Below are 25316 nucleotides of genomic sequence, written 5' to 3'. Positions count from 1 at the left end.
TCTAATTCCCACCAAGGTGCTAGTATCTGTGCTGGTGCCTGTATCGCAGAAATGGCGTGATGCTGGTGAGACTTCAGGGCCCTCAGGTGTGAGAGGGGGCATCTGCTGCTCCTCCTCCCGGCTATGCTCTGATGATGCTGAAAGGAAGAACATGGACAGTCGATCAGTTAGCGTGCACACACTGTCAAATCTCATCCCTGTCCCCCTGGCTCATTATGCACTCAACCTTCCAGAACCAATGGCCCAGCAATGTTGCAACAATAACTAATTTAACAGTCTTCAGTGCTATGGCAGTTGGGAGGACAATGCGGATCTCACTGTTGGCCTTAAATACCTGGCCATGCCACCCCGGCCTCACCGACAGCAGTAGACCTGGGTGCATGGCGCCTCGTCAGCTCAAGAGCCTCCTGCTCGAACTGGGTTAATATGGTGAGCTGTGCCTGGCCGCCTCCAGTCCTCGTACACTTAGACGCATTATGAGCATTCTTCGCTTGAAAAAGGGCAAATTGCACATGGACTCTCCTCGTGCATGCCACACCCCAACCAGAGTGGGGCATATCAGGCCTCCAGTACCTCCTCTCCCCACTACTGCTGATGACTCAGACCAAGATGCTAGGCCTGCTCCCCACCCCCCCAATGCCCCCTTGGACACATGTTGCGTGCATCACATTAGGAACCACACGGTATTTCCTCCCATAGCAAGGAGGCGCAAGCACGTGCAGCGTAGAGGGCAGCAGATGGTTCTTTGCCACAGCACCTTGAGGCTCCCCTTCCATCATCTCATCAACCTGAACAGGACATGTCCTGGAGTTTTGAGTATGTGCCTAGCTGCAGCTCCTCCAGGTCGCCCCCAGACTAGTCACTAGACTAAGGACAACACATGGTGCGGGGGAGAACTCATCTCCTCATGACCCACTCAGGCTGACCTCAGCAGGGGCACTATCTGCTTGGCCACCCAACAAAGGAAAAATGCCCTAAATGATTCAATGCAGTCACGACAGTAAGACTTGTGGTGGGGGGGTGGGCCTCAGAGGGTAAGGCTGGGTTAAATGCCCAATGCCACGATGGTACTCATCCTGCCAGAGCGCAACAAATTGTTGAAGCGCTTATGGCACTGGATCCAGGTGCGCCGCACCACGTCGCAGGAGCTCACCACCTCCTCCCAGGCACGTTTGGTCATGTGGGGGGGCCTCCTCCTCCCATCCTGGAGGACCAACACCTCCCGCCGTGCTGCCACCTCCTCGAGGAGGGCAACAAGGCATTCATCAGAGAAATGAGGGGCGTTTGGCCCCCCGCTGGCCTATCCTCCAGCCTGCCCTGCTCTGTTGGCCTTTCCTCCAGCCTGACCTGCTCACCCGAACCCCTCTGGTGCGCCCTCGAACTGGCCATTGTGAGCAGCCTACATGAGGCTGCCAGGCCTTCTTTTAAACAGACTGCCGGGTTGCAATTGGACCTGGCGGTCTGTCACACCCGCCACCGCCCGCACACTCCTGCTATCCTTGGGAGTCGGCAAATACGTGGGGCGGGTCTTAATTGGCCCGCCCGTGTAAAATGGCAGGGACCTGATTGTGGGCGGCGATCAGGTCTATGCCCACTCCCCACCCAAACGGAAAATCCTGGCCTATGAAACTCAAACCCTTCCAAGTATAAGATCTTTCATGTTTCCATCTTTGCTTTTGGGTCAATAAGATATCATATCCCCACTACTTGCTTACCTATGAACTCCTGCAAGATGCAAATAGCTTCCTTGTTACCTCTGACTCCCCTTTGAAATTCAAACAACCTCTCAATTTATCTAAAAATGCAAATGTTAGATCTAACCTATTTACTTGTGCCTCAACTTAACACCTCTATCCTTTTCATGTTTCCAAAACCCCAGACAACCTGACTTCTTTCAAACTCTTGCCCAGCTTAATTAAATCTCACACACACAGACACAGACATCCAGCCTTCTTTACAGAATAACACAATATACAGCAAAATATATATTTTTAATAACATACATTCACACAAGTGACAAACATATATGATCTCTGCCCAAATCATCTCGTGTTTGATCGTTTTCTAGCCTTTGTGCACTGATTTATATTCCAATTGCTTTTGCACCTGGAATTACTCCCTTTTTAGCTGATTCAAATTATTTTTCTACCCAAGCAAGAGCCTATTCCTCTGTTCCCTCCGTTTCATTAATTTGTTATCTAAGCTAATTATTACATGGGCATCAGTTTCGTTCTAACTTTGTCACTTTCAATAAATCAGAACAGCTGAAAATAAAACCAAAATTCTGGGATTACCCAGCAGACCAGTCAAAATCTATAAAGAGAAAAGGCATGTTACTGCTTTAGTCTAGAAAACCTGTTAGTGAAGAATAGAACTGAAGCCAACTTTTATGCACTTATTTATTTATTTACCAAGTTACAGATCACAATCATACACCTAACCCAACAAACACAGTTTTTAGTCTGTGTCAATTTATACTCTTTCGAGTTATCAACAGTCACAGATTGCAACTCTTTGAGTACAATCACAGTTCTTGGTTTTCCGGGAGTGGGACATGAACCCACAACCCTCTGATTCAAAGGCGAGGGTGCTATGAACTGAGCCACAGTTGACACCTCCTGTGTCAATTTATAGAGGGCTCAAGTAAATGCCCGGTTAATGTCCACCACCTGTATACAATTAAACACAATAATATACAATTGGCATTTATGAGATGTTTGGAGTATACCTTCAGATACTCAGTGCCGATTACTGGTTCATCAGTTCATCACTCTCTGTGCCTCCTGATCTAAAAGTTTTCTTTTATTTCTAAGAAGATGGTAAGGAAGGAAGAATAAATTGTCAATAGTCCCAATCAGCTTATCCTGTACATTATTCAGAAATAAAAGAAAACTTTTAGACCAGGAGACACAGAGAGTGAATTGATGAACCAGTAATCGGCACTGAGTATCTGAAGGTATTCTCCAAACATCTCATAAATGCCAATTGTATATTATTGTGTTTAATTGTATACAGGTGGTGGACATTAACCGGGCATTTACTTGAGCCCTCTATAAATTGACACAGGAGGTGTCAGCTGTGGCTCAGTTCATAGCACCCTCGCCTTTGAATCAGAGGGTTGTGGGTTCATGTCCCACTCCCGGAAAACCAAGAACTGTGATTGTACTCAAAGAGTTGCAATCTGTGACTGTTGATAACTCGAAAGAGTATAAATTGACACAGAGAAAAAAAATTTTAAAAAATAAATTGACACAGACTAAAAACTGTTTGTTGGGTTAGGAGGTGTATGATTGTAATCTGTAACTCCGTAAATAAATATAGAAGTGTGTAAAGGTTGGCTTCAGTTCTGCTGTAATATTCCTCCTGCCAAGCCCATTGTGCCCATATAGATTAAGAATATGGCCATTGCTCTCTTGCACACTGTGACTGATTTCTTATTCCCTGCACAAAGCTGTATTATTCCACAAATTAATAACCAAATTGTGAAGAAATTATTCTTTAGATTCCACTGGCTTCTTTGGTTCCTTCACTGTATAATCATTATCCTGAGCTTGCTAGGTTCCACATAAAATGGGTCTCCACATCTAAACCAATTATCCTCTTAATAATGATTTTTAAAAGCTTGGGACATTTCTCCATCCCCCAACACTTATATTTTTTCAAAGAGAACAGCTGGAGCTGCCTTATCCTCTTTTCATTGCTTGATGATCTAAGATCTTGAATCAACCCTATTCCTGTTTTTTAAATCATTAGAATGCCTCTGTCTTTGCATAATACAGCGACTAAACTGTATCGTCTAGAAATTTGTCCATGCCTATTTTTGAGTGCCTTAGGGCACAGCTAGTTTTAGACCCAGCTTGAATACACATACACCCTCTTGTAGCTCACTAAATTTTAAATGCTAGTGCGATTTGCTTTTCTCCCACCAGCTCTTCCTGCCCCAATAGTGCAGGGGTGCACTAAGGCCAGTTGCCCTGCCGTGACTGCCAAACAGCAAGATCAGCTAACTTAAAACAGATAGAGAATCAAATTTGACCCCCTATGGCCTATGATTTAGTGCTATTGAGGGTTGTGACTTTACTCTCCATGTGATAAACCCCATCTGTTGTGTATCTGCCTCCTCTGCACATCCCTCCATGGTTTTACTTCCCCCAACTTGCAATCTTCCCCATTCTTCATCCCAGTTTTCACTCTCTGCTCTTTCAGCCCTGATCAGCTCCCTCTGCTCTACCATCAGAGCCTTCAGCCCTGTTGCACCGCCCCCCGATCCCCACCCACAGGTCTCCCTCAAATTCCCTTCACTTCCTATATCCCTTGCCATCTTTACAACCCTCCATTAAAAAATGTTTATTTTGCAATGCCTTTAGCCATCTCCATTGATTCCCCTCCTCCCCTTGTTCAGATTTGACACCTTTGAACTTTGTTCAGTGAGGACCCTTGAGTCAAATTGAAATGTTTGTTCTACAGTGCCGGACTGTTCTACTGTGCAGATATAAAATGTTGTTTGCATCAATAAGTGCAGATAGCAATGGAAACTGAAGCAACAGCTTGTCTAGGGTTATAAACAGTGAGACTAAAAACAAATTGTTATTTTTGTGGGTGGTGACTCCTGTGATTTATTTGTAGACCAATCGAATCTCGAAAGAGTTAGCCCAAATGTAAATACATGATAATTTCTCCCAGAGAATGGGTGAAAAATTGGATTCCTGTGGGATTGTAATTTTGAGATAGCATAATATTCAAACACAGTTCTTCAGAGGTTTAATAATTAAATGAGCAATTAAAAATATGATAAATGTTTGAATATTTCAATGTTTCTGAACTTCCTTTTGCTGCTAGCAAAACTTCTGGGTACAGCAAGCTGCAATAATTTCTCTCGGAATGGAGCTATTAATCACAGTAAATAATTATTGGATGTAAAAATGAATATTCTCATTACTCATTGATAATGAATATTCAAGTAATCAATTTTTATGTGCTAGAGAAAGTGGAGAGCTGTGCTGAAGCGTATGTTAATGTAGTTCTTTGCTGTGAATTCACCGGGATGACTTATCAATCAAGACATATAGACAGGCCATGAGGTGACTGGTGTCCTAGCTCTTGTTTGAACCTGAAGCTGCATCCAGGAATGATGTTATAGGGCTTACTCTGCAATCTTTTATTAGAATCATATCTCTCAACATTGAATTTTTCTTTTACTAAAAAGAAGGACTTGGCATTACCTGTACATTTGGATGCTGACCTGGGATTTTTTTTTTTAAAAAGGTCATAAGTTCATCTTGAAACTGTCAACAAGCAGGCCTCTTCCAAGAAATCACCTGCCCTTTATGGTACTTGAAGAAGATCTGGTTGTTGAACAGCAATCGCTTTAATTGATGGGGGGAAAAATGCTGAAGTAAAACAAAGACTAATAATTCACTGGAAATCACATGGCAGAGAAAAAAAAAACTTACGTTGTGAACCTGCTGGTTTTGAAGGCAGTCTGGCTGGGGAACAAGCTGAGGAGGGAGGGCTACCCTAACTGGCTCTCTCTCTACATTGCCTGCAATTGTGTGTGGCTATCAACCTGTAGCCAGAGAACCCTCATCTGAGTGCAGCTGGTCTGCATTTGGATCTGCAAAGCTGAAACCAGTCATTGAGAACTTCCAGACATCCACCGGGACCAGCGGCCCATCTTCACACGGGGGAGCTCCAGGTCCACAGCGTTGAGACCCTGTGAAATTTATCCTTTAATTTATAACCCCCATTCTCTAAAGCCCATCTCTGCAGAGAGACGTTACCTGTTTGTCCTTTGTCTGTGTGTGTGTTGGGGGAACTCTTTAGGAAGAGATAGATAGTTATACTTCCCAATTACAATCGTGTGTTAACCAGTACTTGCAACTTGTTAAAAAGAAGTTTCATTTTATAGTAAATGATCGCTCTGAGTTTATTCAAAGAAGCCTGGTTGAAGACTCTTTTATTCTGGGCGCCAGTTGGGGAAATAGACGATTGGCTATTTTGGTGAGAAAATTAAACTTTTAAATTAATGGTATGGCCTCTGGAGCAGTTTGGCTGGATCATACGCGGACTGCTCCCATCCCGGTCGTAACACTTTCCTGCTCAAATTTTCTAATATTGCTAGCAAGAAAATTAAAGGTGGCAGTTGCATGGAGGTGAAGTGCTTCCCCATAGAAGGGGATAAAATGTTGGAGAACGATCCTATCTCGGTTACTTGGTTTCCTTCCAGCATCAGGTTATAGAGCATTGTAGGCTAAAAAAAACTGCCTCAAACAAGCTTGCTGTGCTTAGCGTAATTTTGACAGTTACTGTTTGGGTCACTTTTATTCATTTATATAGTTTGTGCACACAAATCTTTGGACCCATCAAGGTGAGGCATGTTAATGCTGGGCAATGGGATATATTAGTTCCTGATGCCTGGTACCTGCATTTTGCAGTCCCTGGACAGACATAGCATGGTTAATATTCAGATTAAGCTCACACTAATCTGTTCCAAGAATATTCCTCAGTTTCAACCACCAAATACACTCCCTCTAACACCAGTGTAATGTTTTCCTATTTTCCATGGCATTATGCATTCGCTTTTGACCAGTAGGAATTGGATTGCAGCTACCCAAATTTATATCACATAGGACCCTTGGTATACAGAAGAGGCTGATGCTCCATTGAATTTCTTGTGCCAAAACTGAAAAACTGGTCAGCCAACTATAGTCTTCCATGGATAGATTGGAAAGGATTTATTATTGTCATCAAATGGCTTCCAACATTGAGTTATTCTTCCCACTGAGTGGTTACTCACTGGTCACATGACATGCTGACAGCAAATTTTGTAAGTTTCATTCACACTACTCAATAGAGAAACACTACTTTTTTTCCAATGAAGAACTGATATTAATGTAAATTGCCTGATACCATGATGGGAGCACGGGTCAAAGATACGGCTAAACCACTTTATCCCTGATTCATCAGTCCATATACGCTTCGAGGATGGCCTTTTGTTGGGGCTTGGGATCGAGGAATTTAATCTGTGGCCTGTTCAACTTGTATTAATCACCCTTTCTGCTTCAAATCACAGTGGCCTCGGAAGTTTCTGCAGCCAAAATGCCTGATACTCAGAGAGACTATCTAACTTGAGTTGTATATTCTGTTTTGATCTCTGTAGAGATGGATAACTTTTTAAAAGAGATGAATTTCCAGACGATCAAAAATAACTGAAGGACAAGATTTCAAAGTTTTAAGACTTTGTGTAGCAGCCAAACTAAAATCAACATAGATGAAACATTACTTAAGAGGCAACTAACACACAAAACTAAAGAAAAAGTACTTTGCAATAACTAACTAATGCAATTGAGATATGACTTAACAACCCTTTCGATGTGTGCTGCATTTCTGGAAGATTTGTAGCATTGCAAAAATAGTCCCTCTGTAACTCCAAGCTCCCCTGTAGGCTCACTTCTCTCTGCCAGACTAGGTAGAAACTTCCAGTGTCCTTCAAAAATTGTCCCACTCATGCTGAGTCATGATGATCCGATTTCCACCTTGGCAACTTCCTGTTCATTAAGTCTCCAGGAGTCCCGTCGGTTCTGTCCCCTTTCTTTCAAACAGAGTACGACCTCTTACAAGCATCCTGCTTGGTTGCCAACACAAAGCAGTCCTTCTGCTTCTCTGTAGCAGTAGCTGCTTTGTCTCTCTCTCTCTTTCTCTGTCTCAAAAAACAGCTGGCCCTTTTCTGTGAGTTACTATGAAAAAGTGTAAAAACTGTCACTTGATATTTCAATAGATTTCTGTTTAAGTTTCTCCCCCATAATAACCAGATTACATCAGCATGTCTTTGAGCTGAGGTGCTTCCAAAATTTTCAATTTTATGTTAATTTAAATGAGGCCTTTTAAAATATAGAGATAAAAACAAAAAAGCAAAAAGCTACTGCGGATGCTGGAAATCCAAAACAAAAACAGAATTACCTGGAAAAACTCAGCAGGTCTGGCAGCATCGGTGGAGAAGAAAAGAGTTGACGTTTCGAGTCCAACATGACCCTTCAACAGAACTGAAGTATAGTTAGGAGAGGGGTGAAATATAAGCTGGTTTAAGGTGGGGGGCGGGGGGAGAGAAGTTGAGGGTGGGGTGGTTGTGGGGACAAGCAAGCAGTGATAGGAGCAGATAATCAAAAGATGTCACAGACAAAAGGATCAAAGAGGTGTTGAAGGTGGTGATATTATCTAAGAAAAGTGCTAATTAAGAATGGATGGCAGGACACTCAAGGTACAGCTCTAATGGGGGTGGGGTGGAAAGACTGGCAAGGTATAAGTTGTAGATTTAAAAATAATGGAAATAGGTGGGAAAAGAAGAATCTATATACATTATTGAAAAAAAAAAGTAGGGGGAAGAAACGGGGTGGGGATGGGGGGAGGGAGTTTAAGATCTAACGTTGTTGAATTCAGTATTCAGCCCGGAAGGCTGTAAAGTGCCTAGTCGGAAGATGAGGTGCTGTTCCTCCAGTTTGCATTGGGCTTCACTGGAACAATGCAGCAAGCCAAGGACAGACATGTGGGCAAGAGAGCAGGGTGGAGTGTTAAAATGGCAAGCGACAGGGAGGTTTGGGTCTTTCTTGCGGACAGACCGCAGGTGTTCTGCAAAGCGATCGCCCAGTTTGCGTTTGGTTTCTCCAATGTAGAGGAGACCGCATTGGGAGCAACGAATGCAGTAGACTAAGTTATGGGAAATGCAAGTGAAATGCTTTTTTTTCAATAATGTATATAGATTCTTCTTTTCCCACCTATTTCCATTATTTTTAAATCTACAACTAATACCTTGCCAGTCTTTCCACCCCACCCCCACTAGAGCTGTACCTTGAGTGTCCTGCCATCCATTCTTAATTAGCACTTTTCTTAGATAATATCACCACCTTCGACACCTCTTTGATCCTTTTATCTGTGACATCTTTTGATTATCTGCTCCTATCACTGCTTGCTTGTCCCCACAACCACCCCACCCTCAACTTCTCTCTCCCCGCCCCCCACCTTAAACCAGCTTATATTTCACCCCTCTCCTAACTATACTTCAGTTCTGTTGAAGGGTCATGTTGGACTCGAAACGTCAACTCTTTTCTTCTCCACCGATGCTGCCAGACCTGCTGAGTTTTTCCAGGTAATTCTGGTTTTGTTACTTTTAAAATATAACCAACTTGTTAAGCCCGGCTTCAATACCATTCTTATCACAAATCTAAGCATTAATTTCTCAAGCATGTATTATTTGCTATTTATGCTAAAAATGCAATACTATTGATTGGGATTTGTTAAGTACAACAGAATTTGAACATTATAGAAAATTGGGTGCTAGTGATCCTGTTTCAATTTTGGAGTTTCTGGATGAGGGGGGTGGGGGAACAATCTATTTTACCTGATAGCAATGGATCCTGAGCTCACCCGGAGGAGGGGCGGAAGATGAGAAAAGCAGTGGCAAACATTTACTAGTTCAGTAGCCAGTGCCACTGGTTAGCAAGATGTCTTTTCTTTGGCCTCATGGGAACCAAACAACATACATTTTTGTTGGGGTTCAAGCCAAGGCCTAGGCCTATGCTTCTCGATGAGCTGCACACCTATAGCTGAGAAGACCAATGCTGGGTCAGGGTTGCTCAGAGTTATGATACATGGGGCTGAGGAAACTCTCTAATTTTCCATCACCTGTGCTGCACTCCTGACCAACTTACGTTAGGAATGTGCTGCTGGCCCTATGGAAATTCAGGACCTATGTCTGGGAAATAATGAAAACAAAATGTCAAGTTTTACCCATCCACCAAAGATCTGCCATCCTTGGATTTTATGGTCCTGATTGAAAGCATTGTAGGCCTATTGTTTCCCAAAAGCCATTCTCAAATAGCTTGATGATTGTTACAGAGTTAGAATTTAATTTATTTAAAATTTAATGTGGAAATGTCTGACCATTCAGTGACAATGAATGTAAAAGTGAATGAATTGTATTCTCAGGTCTTTGATGAAAGTCTATAAAAAGCAAACTACACAGCACAACTATGGTTTCAACAGCGCATACTCTTCTAAAAGCCGATATGGCGACATCAATTTAAAAAAGAGCACTAATTTAGTAGCAGTTAATATCTATGCATCGGCTTAATGGATAGTTAACTTAGTAATTTTAACGTAATGATGTACAGTTAAGTGCATTTTCCATTGTTGGAATCATAATGATTTTCTATGGCAATTATATGCTGTTAAATGTACATCGGGAAGCAATTAGGAGTTAACTGACCATCTGCCTGGACTCCAATTAACTCTAGGCCTCTATACTGAAAAATGCATGAGTACTGGGGGGACATTTTACATCCATCACCGCTATTTTAAAACAGGGCTGGTAAGTCAATTCATTGGTGAGTAGTTTGAGTGCCATTCCTTCTGGACATTTCCTTCAGCAAATGCACTGATACTGGGGATTCTCACTATCTTCTACTTATAACCTTCCTTTTAGGTATTTTCAACTCCACTGCAGTCATAAGATGATTTACTGTGGTTGGGAGAAAAATACTACAATCCGATCAGCCCCATTTTCTTCTTGAAAAATGGTAGCAAAGTGCTTCCAAATCAGAGTATGCTTTAAAATACAGTGTAATGCAAACGCTACTCAATAGTAAATGCATCTCATTATATAACGTGGGGCAACTTGGCAGAGTTCTACAGACTTAACCAGCTACTTGTCAATTCATAGTCCCAGAGGCTGAGAGGGACTACAGATCACCAAGTCACACTGGCCAGATTTCCTAGTAGGTCACGGGTCGCTGCTGCCACTCCACCCTTATGATAAATAAATGAAAGCTGACGAGGGCGAGGAAAGAACCTGAAAGGAAATTGCCTCATAGCCAACAAAAAACACCACTGCATGTTTTGAAGAGTGCACTGCAGTTACTCTGCATGGTTTACATCAGTGCGGCACTAAATTCTGCCTCGTACATGATGTGCAAATTCAGCATTAGCACTGCTAGGATCTGCTGAACAATATTTTTTCTCAATTTTCTTCTGTCATCCAATTCCAAGTGCATTAATCTTCAAACTATCTTTGAATATGTGTTTGCAGTATATACCACTTGTCTGTGGCAATATAAAACAGTCTGTAGTTCTGCAGTGTGATGAACTAACTGTGTTGCTTTCTTTTTTTTTAGCTCACCTCATTACGCCTGTCCTGAAGTCATCAGGGTAAGCATATACCAGGGGAGAACTTAATACTGTTCCTTAATTTGAACGTAAACCATAACAAGGAAGTAATAACTTGTTTAACCAAAAATTGGAAAAGTAATGTTTTCATATGTTGCCATATCTTGTGTAATGAAGCATAAAAATAGGTTATGTTTTTAAAGACTCAAAATAGAGGAAACAAACAAGGTTAAAAATAGATTTTTATTACAATAATGAGTTTCTTAAAGATACGATACACAATTCATTTTGTGTTTGGCTTTGTGTTGGAAATATTTTTGGACAATAGTAGGAAATCAGATTCAGCTGATTTGCCCCGTTTCACCGTTTGAGGTTGTACTTCTCACTGTTTCTCCTGAGACTGCTGCTCTTGCTTCTTCACGGCCTTCTGTTGCTGGTCCTGTAGCTTTTCCTTCTGCCTTCTCTGACTCACATGAAAGTCATCCACAGCCTATTCACTAGAAAGGGCACTTACTCCTCTTGTGGTATTGCAACTATGACCTCCTCCATTGTTATTCTGGTCCTTCAGCAAAGCAATGAATAATATATCACCCCTATTACTGGTTAAGTATGGAGATCCATACTTACCGAGAAATCTTTGCTAGATGGAATTTAAAAGAAAATCTTTGAAGCGGAATCTGTTCAATACTGTCAGTTGAGGCAAGGGAGCACAAACTAACTGGAAAAAAAATGCCAGTTGTTGTCCTTATAAAGATGCCTTTGGAGGCAGCCATAAGTCCAGTGATGGCAGTAATGTAAATGAGGTGGCACTAGTGCTTCCTAGAATGGAGTACCACCTAGAGAGGTAGTTTCTGATGGCATAACACTGCTCACTGGAGCAAGCAACCCTAGACGCGGCACGTTGCCTTGTATTCTTGCTGAGCTGAATTCTCGTGCCAACAGTGCAGTTTCTGCAGTTGAGCAGGTCCAAAGCCAGAAAATTAAGTCACCATCTCATCTTCTCTACAGTATGCACTAGCACTTGTTTTATGCTTGCTACTAGTGCTCCAAAATCCTTGCTGCAAGATAAACAGATGGGTCACAGAGTAGCACAAGTAGCATTGTGAAAAGCACTTAAAGGAGAACTGCTTCAGAAAGGCTTTGATGATGGTGATGACAAGGCAGTGACAGTGGCCAGAATGGTAGCCAAACATTTCTAACTATTACAGAATAAAGCAAATTACTACATATGCCAGAGATTTTAAAGACTGGAAACACTCAGCAGGTCAATCCATCCGAAAATTTTGACATTTTTGTGTTTACTGTGCTCATAAACTATCAGTGATCATTCAACATCAACTGTTCTAATTTGGAATGAGTATGATCACAGATCAGCCCATTTTGCCATCTTTGATATCAAGTGCAATCAAATGGCAAAAGATGCCTGAAGGCATCAAGTCTCTCAAAGCTACCTAATGTGCTCAAAGCAACTCAATGTTCTCAAAGCTATCAATTGTGCTCAACAACCTGCATTGAAAAATACAAGGAAATTAATACTTAAATAATATCTGAATTTATTCAGTTTTTTCATTTAGGCCAAAAAATGTTTCTACTATATAGTACATGCCTCAGAGCACCTACCAGAACCCCATCAGTTCTTAATTTATTTAGTCTCATGGTCCATACTTTCAAGCCACCCGCACCCCAAGTCTCAGGGGCTACGCTCTCCCCTGACCCTGCACCACACTCTGTAGTCTCAGGGTCAAACCCTCTCTTCCGCCAGCACCCTCCACCACCCCCCCCACCCTCCATGCCCAGTCTCACAGTCTAAACATTCACCCCCCAAGTCTCAAGGTCCAAACTCTCGCTCTCCCCTTTCTCTCTCTCTCTGCAGTCTTCCAACTCTTACCCCCTTCCTCCAGTCTCCAAACTCTCTCACCTTTCCCTCACACTCCAGTCTCCAAACCCACCCCCAAGCTCCAGGCCTCTGGCCCTGCTGTCATTGCCGCACTCCAGGCCCTGGGCCTGGCCAAAACCCAGGCCCCGTGCCCTGCCGGAACCCTAGCCGGGGGCCCGACAGGAATCCTGGCCCTGACGGAATCCTGGCCCGGAGCCCCTCTGGAATCCTGGCCCGGGGCCCCAACAGAATCCTAGCCCGGGGCCCCTCCGGAATCCTGGCCCAGGCCCACTCCGGAATCCTGGCCCGGGGCCCCTCCGGAATCCTGGCCCGGATCCCCTCTGGAATCCTGGCCCGGGGCCCCTCCGGAATCCTTGCCCGGGGCCCCTCTGGAATCCTGGCCCGGGGCCCCTCCGGAATCCTGGCCCAGGGCACCACTGGAACCCTGACCCCACCAGAATCCTGGCCTGGGTCCCGCCAGAATTGGATCCCTGGGCTCCAATGAACTTGGAACTCCACCCCACCCCCCAGAATTGTCTCCACTACCCCCTGCCTCCCCCCCCGAAATATTCACCTCATTGCCGGCGCTATCTCTGCTCCCACGCCGGCTGCAAAACTGCATCAGGGCCTGTTTGCAGGGCTGGCCGGAACTGGAAGTGACGGTAAGACTGGCTCTTCAGGCTGAGCTCTGGTTGAGTGGGAAGGCGGGGGGAGAGAGTGGGGAAGAGCGGAGAGGGGGTGAGTGAGGGGGACAGGGAGAGAGAGAAGGGAAAGGGGACGGGGAGAGGGAGAGTGGAATGGGGGCAGGGGGAAAGAGAGTGGAAGTGGGGAGGGGAGAGACATGGGAAGGGGAGGGGCTTTGAGTGGGGGAAGTGGAAGAGAAAAGAAGCAAGAGGGAGAGGGTGGGAAATGGAGAGAAAGGGGGAGAAGTAGAGGGGAAGAGCTGGAGAGAGGGGGAGGAGGTAGAGAGACGGGAAGATAACTGCTGCAACCTGGGGGAGAAGGAGGGTTTCAAGGATGGAAGAAAATTGGTCTGGGAGGTTGGGTAGGGAGAAAATTGCCCCTGGGGGCGCTGGTTGGGGAGAAAACTGCTGCAATCTCTTGGTGCAGGAGGTGGTGTAATGACACAGGCTATGAAGAAAAACATAAAACTAGCTTATTAAAACATATGTTAAAACAGAGTCTGTTTTTTTCTAAAGTTAGCTCAGTTTTAGGATGTTTGAAATATGAAATTCAGAAATGTTCGAAATTCAGAAATATGGAAAATAAACTCTGATTTTGGTGTCCAAATGCTTAAGTGATGTTACCAATCACAAATATTTGAGTGCTGTGGCTTGGGGAAATTGATGACATTGATGCCAGTTATGTTACTTGCAATGTTAAATGATAGCTAAATGATTGCTTTTGAGTGCAATTGATGTCAAATGAGTGCAAATGAATGCTCTTGAATGCAAATTATGTCAAAATTTGTGGGTAGGGAGCAGGCAGCAACTGTGGAGAGAGAAACACGTGTTCAGGTTGATAACCTTTCATCAGTCTGTAAAGCTTAACTATGTAATTTGTGTGTGCATGTCTTTTTTCAATTCGCAATTAATGTATTGACATTTAATATACAGCTCAGCACCTATAGGGTTATATCAGTGTAATATGGGGGCAGTAGCTTCTACTGATCTTTGTTCAATTTCTTACCATCTACAAAGAAGAGGAGGTCACAAATGTTCAATCAGCAGTCCCATCACACGCATTTTGTACCAATTACACTGTTTCTACCACACTTGCATTGATGGATTTGGAACATTATTGTTCTTCAACCTGTTAACATATATCCTATTGGAATACAGGCTCCTGCAGAAATTAATTATACACATGCAACCCGAATGCAGCGTTCAGTCCAAATTTTACTTTCTCGTTCAGATATTTATTTTTAAAAATACAATTTTTTGCTATCAGAAAGATGTTGAAGGATTATTAAACCATTTACCATGGAACGGCTCTGTTAAATGTGGTTGGTTAGGGATGAATTCAAGAATCAAGAGCTGTAAGAGGGAGAAATTCAAAATCATTTTGCCTGGTTTAAGCGAAAAATTAAACTTAAATTTTTAGGTAGCTGTCTCTCATGAGTCCCCAGAAATACAGCAGCTGCCAATTTAGAAGCTGATGACTTCAAAGTGTGCAGGATGCCCACCTTAAATAGGCTTTGGGTACTTGAATATGCAGTTCAGTGTCCTACGCCTGGATTTTCATGTGGGTTCAGGAAAACACGACTTGTGCACTTTAGCATATTCTGAAATGCACACCCAAACCATGTGTGACTTTGCCTAGGGTTCTTTCACACAGGTTTCAGGCTCACAGCGCATTTTGCGAGCCGTGATGGGGTGTGGGAGGAGTACGGGTGCAGAGGCCAGCTGGTTAGAAGGCCCACCTCATTTCATGGAAACAGCAGTCCAGCTCTCCACATCATTTAAAGGCCCCATAAACCTTGCCCCTCACCCCACCCTACTCACCCCATGCTTGCTCAGATCTCCCAGGCCACCCCAGGCCTCCCCACATAACTTCTCAGATATCACCTTATACTCCCTCAGATCTCACATTGCACCGCATTCCTCTCTGTGGCCCCCCAGATCTCTACGCCACCCCCATGCCACTCACCAACATCTACTTAGGTGCCATGCAAAGCAATGGGAATTATTTTAAATGCAGGTGAAAAAAATTAAACCTGTGAGAATCTAGTAAAACTATCATTCAAATACACTGCCATTGATACTGCAAAGAAACTATTCTTCATAGAAACAATGTCAATCCGTTAGGTGACCATTAAGTTGAGTGCAGCCATGTACTCTGAAACCTTATCAAAAGCAGAGTATGCTATTATAACCTCATAAAACTGTCAGTCATTCCCCTAAGCAGTTATGTCAATAGACCAATAGTCTTTTGAACTCAGCCAAGCATTCATAATGACCACAGCTATCATAACATTAACTTCCAACTCCAAAGCCTGGAATTGACCTTTCAAAAGCAGGAGATTTTTTTTTCACAGCCAGAGCTGTCTGTGCATTTAAACACCAGTGCAAAGCATGACACAGAGCGTTTACCAACACATTGTTCTACATTTTTGAAAGCATTAGGGTAATTTCTCCAATGGAAAAAGCACTGTAATGCATGTCAATACTTACACAATGGTGGTCAATGTAATGCTCAACTTACTTTGCATGACAGAGCCCAAGATAAATCACTGCTTTAAAAACAAATATACATTACAACACAACATCTAATAGTGACATCTGAAGGTGTGAAAGCATTTTACACTTACCCTTCAGAATGTTGCCGACTCCTCAACAGGCTTCCCACTGTAATCACAAACTCACCAAGGAGTGCATTTTCTCAGGGCTGACAAAACCCACACCAGCACATAAAAATAGCGTGTGGAAGAATATGCAATTTTCCTGTGGTCCTCACAATGGGAACCCTGAGCACAGAAGATGTACCTGTGCATTTTGCACCCAAGGGCTTCCTGACTAATTAAAAGACCATTAGAAAATAGCATGGGGTCGAGAAAGCAGAAGAAAATTGATTTTTCAGTAAAAGCAAACTGAGTTCAGCACTTTGTGACCTGTTTCACACTTCCATTGGGAGATGAAAATCTGGCCCCTAATGTCCAGTTCCTCAGCCTAAATAATGGCCCTTAAAGGAACTGCTGAAGAATGCCCACACAAAGTAAAACAAGCTTCTTAATAGATTCATTGCTGTGAAGATATGAGGAGCAGGTATGCTTCTTCTGCCTCAATAAACGCCAGCCAGGGCTCGCCCCCACCGACCTCTGTACTGCTTCACCACCCCCAACCCAACTCAAGGATTTGCCTACAGGCCAGCTGGATATTGGAGCTGTCTGAAACTTCCATGACCCTGGTGCCTGTTTCATGCAGATAAGGTCCAAAGCCCAATTTTAAACAAGCCTTAGGTCAACATCAATGGTTCCCGCCAGGTGGATAGGGTTAAAATCACCTCCAGAGTAAACAAAACAGAGAAGAAGCAGCAAATGAGCAAAAGAGGAGTGAGCAAAACAAGAAAATAATATAATGAGTGAGTAAGCACACTCCAAAACAGCATTGATAATGACCATTCAGAAAGCCATGACCCAGATAATTCTAGTTATAAACGCAAGCATATACTGGAAGCAGTATCAGGACTATTTATTACTCCTGTACATAGATGCATGTGCACTCCTCAGTATCTAAAGAACATATCAATGAAATACAGGAAAATGTTTGATTTGATTATGAAACAGCGTACCTTTGGCATGCAATAAACATTAATACACTTACAAATTAAAAACAGATAATTTCTGTCATCACCATTGTTTCTTATAGTAATTTTCATTACCTCATAACAGATTTGTTCAGTGTTTCTTCCCTTAAACACACAATGCCAGACCGGAACAACTAAATAAAGCTGTACATTTTTTCAGTGCCAAGTAGTTTATCATACGATAAAGCCCAGTATTAGATAACACTGGAATTTAATACCAATGACTGCTTTACATGGTCCCAAAATATTGTAGTTGAAGTTACTCAATCTGAAAAACCTTTCCAACAGAAATCATAGAAGAGCTTGCATTTATTCAATGCTATCACATCCTATAAATGGCCCAAAATACTTCAACCAATTAAGCACTAATTTATAGCCCACCCACACTAGGGCTATCTGTACCTTGCTCGTCCTGCTTTCTACCCTTAATTAGTACATTCCTTTAGATAATATCACCACCTTCAACACCTCTTTGTTCTTTTGTCTGTGACATCTTTTGGTTATCTCCACCTATCACTGGCCCTCTATCCAGCTTTTCTTGTCCCACCCCCCCCACTTAAACCAGCTTATATTTCACCTCTCTTCTATTTTTACTTAGTCCTGTTGAAGGCTCATTTGGACTCGAAACATTAACTATGTTTCTCTCCGCAGATGCTGCCAGACCTGCTGAGTTTGAACAGGCAGATATGGCTTTAGTGTAATTCTTTATTGAAAATGCATCTCTAATAATGTAGTAGACCCTTAATACTGCGCTGAAATGCCAGCCTAGAGTTCTTAGGTTTTAATTCAGTCTTAAGATATGGGGATCGCTGGTAAAGTCAACAGTTATTCTCTATCCCTAGTTAGCCTTGTGAAGGTGGAGGTATGCTTTCATCTTGAACCATTGCAGTCCTTATGGTTGAGGTACTCCCACAATACAATGTTGTTAAGTAGGGGTTTCCAAGTTTTCAATCCAGCAACAATGAATGGATGACGATATGTCTAAGTCAAAATGGTGTGGAAATTTGGAGGTAATGGTGTTTCTACATACCTGTTGATTTTGTCTTTCTGGGTAGTCGAAATTTTGGAGGTGCTATCAATGAATCTTGATGGCATACTGTAGTACATCCTGTGGATAGCACATAGTGGCATCAGGGTGCACCACTGATGAAGGGACTGGAGTATATGCTGGTGGATGAGGTACCGATCAAGCAGACTGCTTTGCCCTGGATGGTGTTGTTCCTAACTTTTTGCCTTGTAGAGGTTTTGAGGAGTTAACAAGTGAACCACTTGACTCGGAATACTGAATCTTTCAATAGCCTAATAGCCACAACATTTATGTGTCTGGTCCAGTTTAGTTCCTGAAGAAGGATGATATCCAGGAGCATTATGCAGTCAAATCTGTTGTAGGACTTGAACTGACAATCATTGGTCTCAGCGGGAAAAGTACAGAAGCAAAAATGCTACCACTGAGCCAACCTGACAACTTTAATATCCTGAGGTTGTGATAAGTGCTATATAAATGCAATTCGCATCTATCTAGCTGTCGATCTTGATCACTGAGGCAGTACTACACTATCAGAGACATCTGCCTCTACCCTCTTGGTTAAACACAAAAGGTCCTATTAAACTATTCTTTTGACATTTTTTGGACAAATCTTTGTGTCCTGGCCAGCATTTATCGATAAACCAACACAACTCATAACACCTGGGGCTGGATTTTATGGCCCACGGTGGGCATGTTTTTGGTGGAGGGCACGTAAAATATGTCTGGTGGCTAGCTCATCACCTTCCTGAGCACCCCCTGACCTGGTTCCCATAATACAGAGGGTGGGTGGCGGGGGAAATGGGTAAGGCATCCACTAGCCCATCTGCCTTTAGGCCTATTGAGGCCCTTAAGTAGCCAATTATTGCTCACTTAAGGTGCTCAATCCGTCTCCACTGCCATGAAACATTGGGCAGTGGAAGGCGGGTGAGAGTGGGAAGGCATTTTTTGAACGAGTTTGTTGAAAATGCAGGGAAAAAAGAGGAGTACATCATTTGAGGGGCACCCCCCCACCGAGATATTATCCCCCACCCTGGATTGTGCCTCCTCGCATGGCCTCCAAAACCAACTCCTCGTCCCAGCACCCCCCGCCAAGATTTCCCAATCACTCCCCATCCAAAACCCCAGAGTTACGTTTCTCTGCTCTCTGCTGGCCATGTCCTCATCGTCCCGGGGTATTACTGCAGTCCCAGCAGCACCCGCGACTGAGTTCTGGCACTGCTGGGACTGCTAGAGATTGGCCAGCCGTACTCGAGGGCAGGACTTCCTCCCACTGCGGGGTGGAAGCCTGACCCTCAGCTCGTTTAGGCTGCCCAGAGCTTGCTATCGCTGCAGGGTGGCCTTTTTTAAAGTTGCTCCCATTGTGAGGGTTGCAGGGGGGAGAGGGGGGGGCGCGATGGGGGTGACAAGCAATATGCCTCTCCTGTAAAATCCAGCCCCTGGTCATTGTTATTTATTTATGGCTGCCATATTTCACTATATTGTAACATTGTGTACACTTCAGAGCTACGTCATCAACTATATAAAGGCTTTTGCAATTTTTTTTAAATTGAATTTTGCAATGCAAGAGCAATTGTGCATAGTTAAACAATTTCTGGAACACAATGATATTAAGATAGTTTTGTATATTGAAAATTCAGTTACTCCAGCCAAATTTTATTAAGTGTTATAAATGTTGGCTCCTCATCATCATCCTAAATGCTATTGTGATTTTTGGTTTCCAGGCTGGTTTTAGGATAAAATTCAGGGCCTAGAGTTCCCTCTGTATTTCTGACTAGATACACCCATAATCTGTGCATAAACATTCTGTGGCTGAAATGAGGGCAATATTTTCAGCATTTAAGTGAGTTTCACACCTAACTACAATATGCCCAAGTCTCCTCAATTTTTCATGCCTGTCCATCAAACCCTCTGTTCAAAGAATTTAGCATCCACAAAGCTGGTTATGCCCCCAATTCTTAAATAGGGGTATCCTCTAATCGTATTTGTTCGAAGATTGGGGGGAGTGAGTGGTTTCTCAACAGTGAGAGCAGCTTTTCACACATAGTAGGAAACAAGTTTTCTGGTTTTTTAATTGCAATTTTTGAGCTTTTTAAACAAATTATCATCACGGAGACCTGCTCTGTATTTTCTGTTTCTTTCAATGAATTTTAAGACATCAGTATAAGGCACATTCAAAATTGAAATGCAGGTTCTTAAACATGCTGTGCCTGATGTGCATGAATGATTGATTGTTAAATGAGTTGAAACTTAAATTTTAAGGCTCAGTGAAGTAATATACTGGTGTGAGTTTGGCATTCCCTTGGGTCCAGAATATTTATGCTGATATATGCCTACTTAAAATTCAGACATCATCTAATGAGATAGGGAGGATATTTGATTGTAACTTAACATTGGCAAAATGAATGCAACATTGGGCTCATCTTTGGACTTAGCTTCCAGGTTGTGTCCAAGGAGGAAATTCCAAGCCCAGATACTTTATGGATTTTATTACACATGTTTTATAGTAAATACTGTTTCCAATCTGGCTGTTGCCCACACTTGATTAAGGAAAACACTACTGTACTAGAAAGAGAGAATGCCTTGAGGGGTCAAAGACGGAATCTATTTGGTTGTGGTTAAGTAACATTAAAGAAACTATTATGCAAATTGCTGTATTTTATAGGCCACCAAATAATAGGGAGGAGATGGAGGAGCAGTTTTGCAAGGAAATTACTGCGAGGTGTGAGAATAGTGATAATAGGAGACTTTCAATTACCCCAGTATTGAATGTGACAATGATTATGTTAAAGACAGAAAAGGGTGGAATTCCTGAGGTATGCTCAAGAAATTCTCCTGATGAGTAGTGCATCATTCCCAACAAGAAAAATACTGCAGATGATGGAAATCTGAAATAAAAACAGAAATGCTGGAAATACTCAGCAGGTCTGTGATGAGAGAAACAGATTCAACTTTTCAGGCCTCTGACTTTCCATCAGAAGAAAGGAGGCTTTGCTGGATCTAGCCCTGGGGGGGGCGGGGTGGGTGGTGAAGTGATCAAGTGAAGAATGTCATATTGGGGGAGTACCTCGGGAGTGGCAATTATAATATGATAAAGTTTAGATTGGTTACGGATAAGGAGAAATCTCAAATAAAAATACTTAACTCGAGGAAGGCCAATTTCAGCAAATTAAGAAGACACCCGGCCATGGTAAATAGGAGTCAAAAACTGGCAGGCAGAAATAATGGAGCAATGGATGACCTTTAAAGAGGAGATGATTCAGCTACCGTCTGGGTACATTCGCACAAATAATGCAAGGGGGACTCAGACTGAACATAAAAAGCATAAAGGAGAAGTAAAAAGTGAAGTAGAGGGACAAAGAGACAGAACAAGAATAAATTTGCAGCCAACATATAAGGAAATCCAAAGATCTGCTATAAGCATATTAACAGTAAACCAGTGTTCACCAAGGGAAAGGACTTTACCAAAACTATTGTAATGATTAAGAGGTTGTCAGGAGACTGGATGAAGTCAAAAAAGGGATGAGAGTCACCAGTTCAGAATGGGATAAATCATAGGTTGCTAAGGGCCTTAAGTGTAGAAATTGTGTATAGACACTGGATGATCTTCCAAACCTTCTTAGATACATGGGTGGTGCCAGTAGACAGGAGGATTGCAAATGGGTACACTCTTGTTCAAAAAATGGAATTAGGAAAATACAGAAGAAAAAAAATGCAGGGATGTAGAGAAAGAGTGCTGGGGAGTGGGACGAGCTGGATTGTTCTTCGAAGAGCTGGTGCAATCTATGGGTGGATTGTCCTTCTTCTGTCTGTAGTATTCTCTGATTCTATGATATATCTGCCACTTTTAAGATATTGGATTGTTTCTTATTTATTCCAGGCTTATGCTAATCTGTGTCCAGAAGGTTCAGCTGTTTCAACGTTCCCAAATAAATGGACATGGGGTTATGCATCCTTTATTCAGTTCTCCAACTGGTAGTTGAATCATTTTCTTCCTCAGCTGCAGAGGGTGTTTGGAATTGAAATGAAGGATGAAGCTATTAGGAACATTAGATAGCAGATCAAAAAAATATGGCCTAGGTGTTGAAATTATCATATGCAAGGGTCAAAAAGGAACATTTAAGAAACCTATCTCTGGCTCCAGGTTAATTGGGTTTGGGCAAATTTTGATGTTTTGAGTTGTGTGGGATTTTTTTAAAATTTGGATTGTATTTTTCCACCAGCATTACAAGTGTAAACCATTTCCTGTACAAACTAAGGAATTGTTGCAATTTAAGGCACTGCCTAAAGTGTTTCCAGAAAGGGAAAAATCATTGTAGAAAACATTTTCATAAGTGCAAAATGGTTATGCGAGTAAGAATTTAAATATCTTGCATTGCAAAAATCTCTACACAAATGGAATGAAGAAGTGAAAGAAAAGCTCCCTTTGAGGTCATATGAAGAAGAAAATCATTCATAGTAAACAGAAGAGTTACATTCTCTGAACATTTACCCTTTATTGTTACAATGTAGAGCTGGAGAAAATCTATGGCATTGTTCAATACTTCTTAACAGCTAGAATTTGCTACATTAACTTGGTGCCATATTGGCGATCCTTTTAATGCCGTTTGCTATGTTTTGAATTTTTAAGACTAGATAATCATTTTGGGTTCCTTGCCATTATTCACTCCCATGAGCAGACATTGCACCTGCATAGTATTAACCAATATGTGCTTTTACTTACCCAATATTTAAGTAAATTTAGCAAGACACAGGGTTCAAAGAGAATTCGCTACTGTGCTTGACTTGCCGTAAATATATTGCATGTGAATTTCTCTCAAAGGGCAGGGGGAACATGATGCTGGGGTGAAAATAGGACATTAAATGTAGGCATTTTCAAATTTAATTTAAAAAAATTTTTCTTTTATCTCGCTATAAATCTCACCTTTCTTTCTCTCTTTATTTCTCTTTCTGTTCCCAGTTTATAGCCTAATCCCCTGCTTATCCTTCTGTTTATTTCACAATCCTTAAATCTCATTGGTTAAACAGTTTCACTATTGGTCCTTTCATTCAGCAAGGTTTCAGATGTCCTGTTGCCCTCGCCATACCGCTATCAGCTCGGGCATTCAGTAAATTACAGGGCTAAAATAAATTAAACTGAAGAGTGCAGATGAATGTCCAACTATCCAGGTTTGCCACAAGGTGTCTTGCTCAGAATATTTCAGTCTCATTATGTTATATTTTTGTTACCTGATACATGTTTTAGGTTTCTATTACCCTTTCTACTCTAAATATTTTGGTTTTCAGACTATTCTTGTTGGCGTGAGCTAGGTCTCTATACCCTCAACAGTGATTCCCCTGATAGCTAGTTAACTCTGATTGGGTGCTTGGGTTGATGAATAGAGAACATTTTTTTTTAAGATTACTTCAGCTTCTGGCTTTATCCCACTCCCAGCCAGAGTCTTAACATATCTTTAAAAGTCAACAGTGTAATATTACATTAGATTTTGTTTGGCGCTTTACCGGACAAACAAATTTGTTAAGCATCAATGAGACAAGCAAATAGTGACAGTAACACAACATATACTAACACTGAAATAAAAACTGAAAATACTCAGCAGGTCAAGCAGCATTTGTAGAGCGAGGAAAAAGTTAATGTTTCAGGTCTTTGATGAAAGGTCACAGGCCTAAAACATTATAACTGATTCTCTTTCCACACATGCTGCCTAACCTTTTCTTTATTTTTTTCCATGGGATGTGGGCGTTGCTGACAAGGCCTGCATTTGTTGTGCATTCCTAATTGCCCTGGAGCTGAATGACTTGCTAGGCCATTTCAGAGGGCAATTAAGAGTCAGCCACATTGCTGTGGGTCTGGAGTCACATGCTGGTCAGGTAAGGATGGCAGATTTCCTTCCCTAAAGGACATTAGTGAACAGATAGGTTTTTACGACAATTGGTGATAGTTTCATGGTCACCATTACTGAGACTAGCTTTCAATTACAGATTTATTAATTGAATTTAAATTCTACCAGCTGCCGTGGTGGGATTCGAACCTGTGTCCCCAGAGTATTAGCCTGGAGCTCTGGATTATTAGTCCAGTGACATTACCACTATGTCACCATCTCCCCTGAACCTAACCTGCTGAGAATTTCCAGCATTTTCTGTTTTTATTTCAGATTTCCAGCATCTGCAGTATTCTGATTTTCAAAGTCATTGTTCTCTTAATGTAATTGAAAATGATGGTGATGAGTTATATATTCTAATTAATGTTTATATTTAGTTCTTTAATGGCTTGTGAATATATTGAAAATCTCTTTTCGTCTTGCACTCATCAGGACACTTGCAAGAGTACTCTAACACGAGTGGTATTCACCACTAACAGCTAGCTGCTGTCAAGCCAAAAAGACATTCTGCCTATCACACAAATGGATAATGGAAGGTATCAAACAGCATGTCCCTTCCACTGTCCGCAATGGGCAAGGTACAGACCGTACCCAACCAGTCCATGCTTGCAAAACTCAAAACACAGTGTCCAACATTAGATTTGATTCCACCTTTGGACAACATTTGCTAAATAATCCTCAATGTGCTAAGAATTACGCTGATGACCAATTTAAGATTGTTAGTTGGACTTGCAATGTGGTGCATTTGCATGTACTGGAAGCTACATATATTAATGCACAGGGCCCTGTTCTTTGCAGACAGAAAGAACATGTGCGTACACTGTGCGTGTTTCAGCTAAACAAAATAAGTGACAGTCATTCGCTAGTTCATTCCTCAGGGCAATACCTTGACCAATCAGGGTCAAGCTATCTTATTTAAACTTAAACAATGCTTGGCATTTAACTGTCAGTCACCATCAGTGGTGCATTCTCCATGGCAACACCCTTCCACTGTCCGCAATCAGCACTCTCTTCACATACAGTATAAATTATTGTTTTCCCCTTATATTGGTATTCTTGCGAGTGTCCTGAT

General features: G+C 42.1%; 1 protein-coding gene across 1 annotated transcript in view; it reads left to right on the top strand.

Annotated features, from left to right (window-relative positions):
• Positions 1–25316, top strand: part of LOC144685073 (serine/threonine-protein kinase BRSK2-like) — a 383048-nt gene that overhangs the window by 193755 nt on the left and 163977 nt on the right. The window contains exon 4 of the mRNA XM_078549609.1: positions 11166–11199. Coding sequence (XP_078405735.1) covers positions 11166–11199 — 34 coding nt within the window. The remainder of the gene's footprint in view (positions 1–11165; positions 11200–25316) is intronic.

Source organism: Cetorhinus maximus, chromosome 9, assembly GCF_964194155.1.
Source record: "Cetorhinus maximus chromosome 9, sCetMax3.hap1.1, whole genome shotgun sequence".
Classification (NCBI taxonomy): Eukaryota; Metazoa; Chordata; class Chondrichthyes; order Lamniformes; family Cetorhinidae; genus Cetorhinus; species Cetorhinus maximus.
The sequence above is the reverse complement of the archived record's forward strand: the minus strand, read 5'-3'. Positions and strand labels throughout refer to the sequence as shown.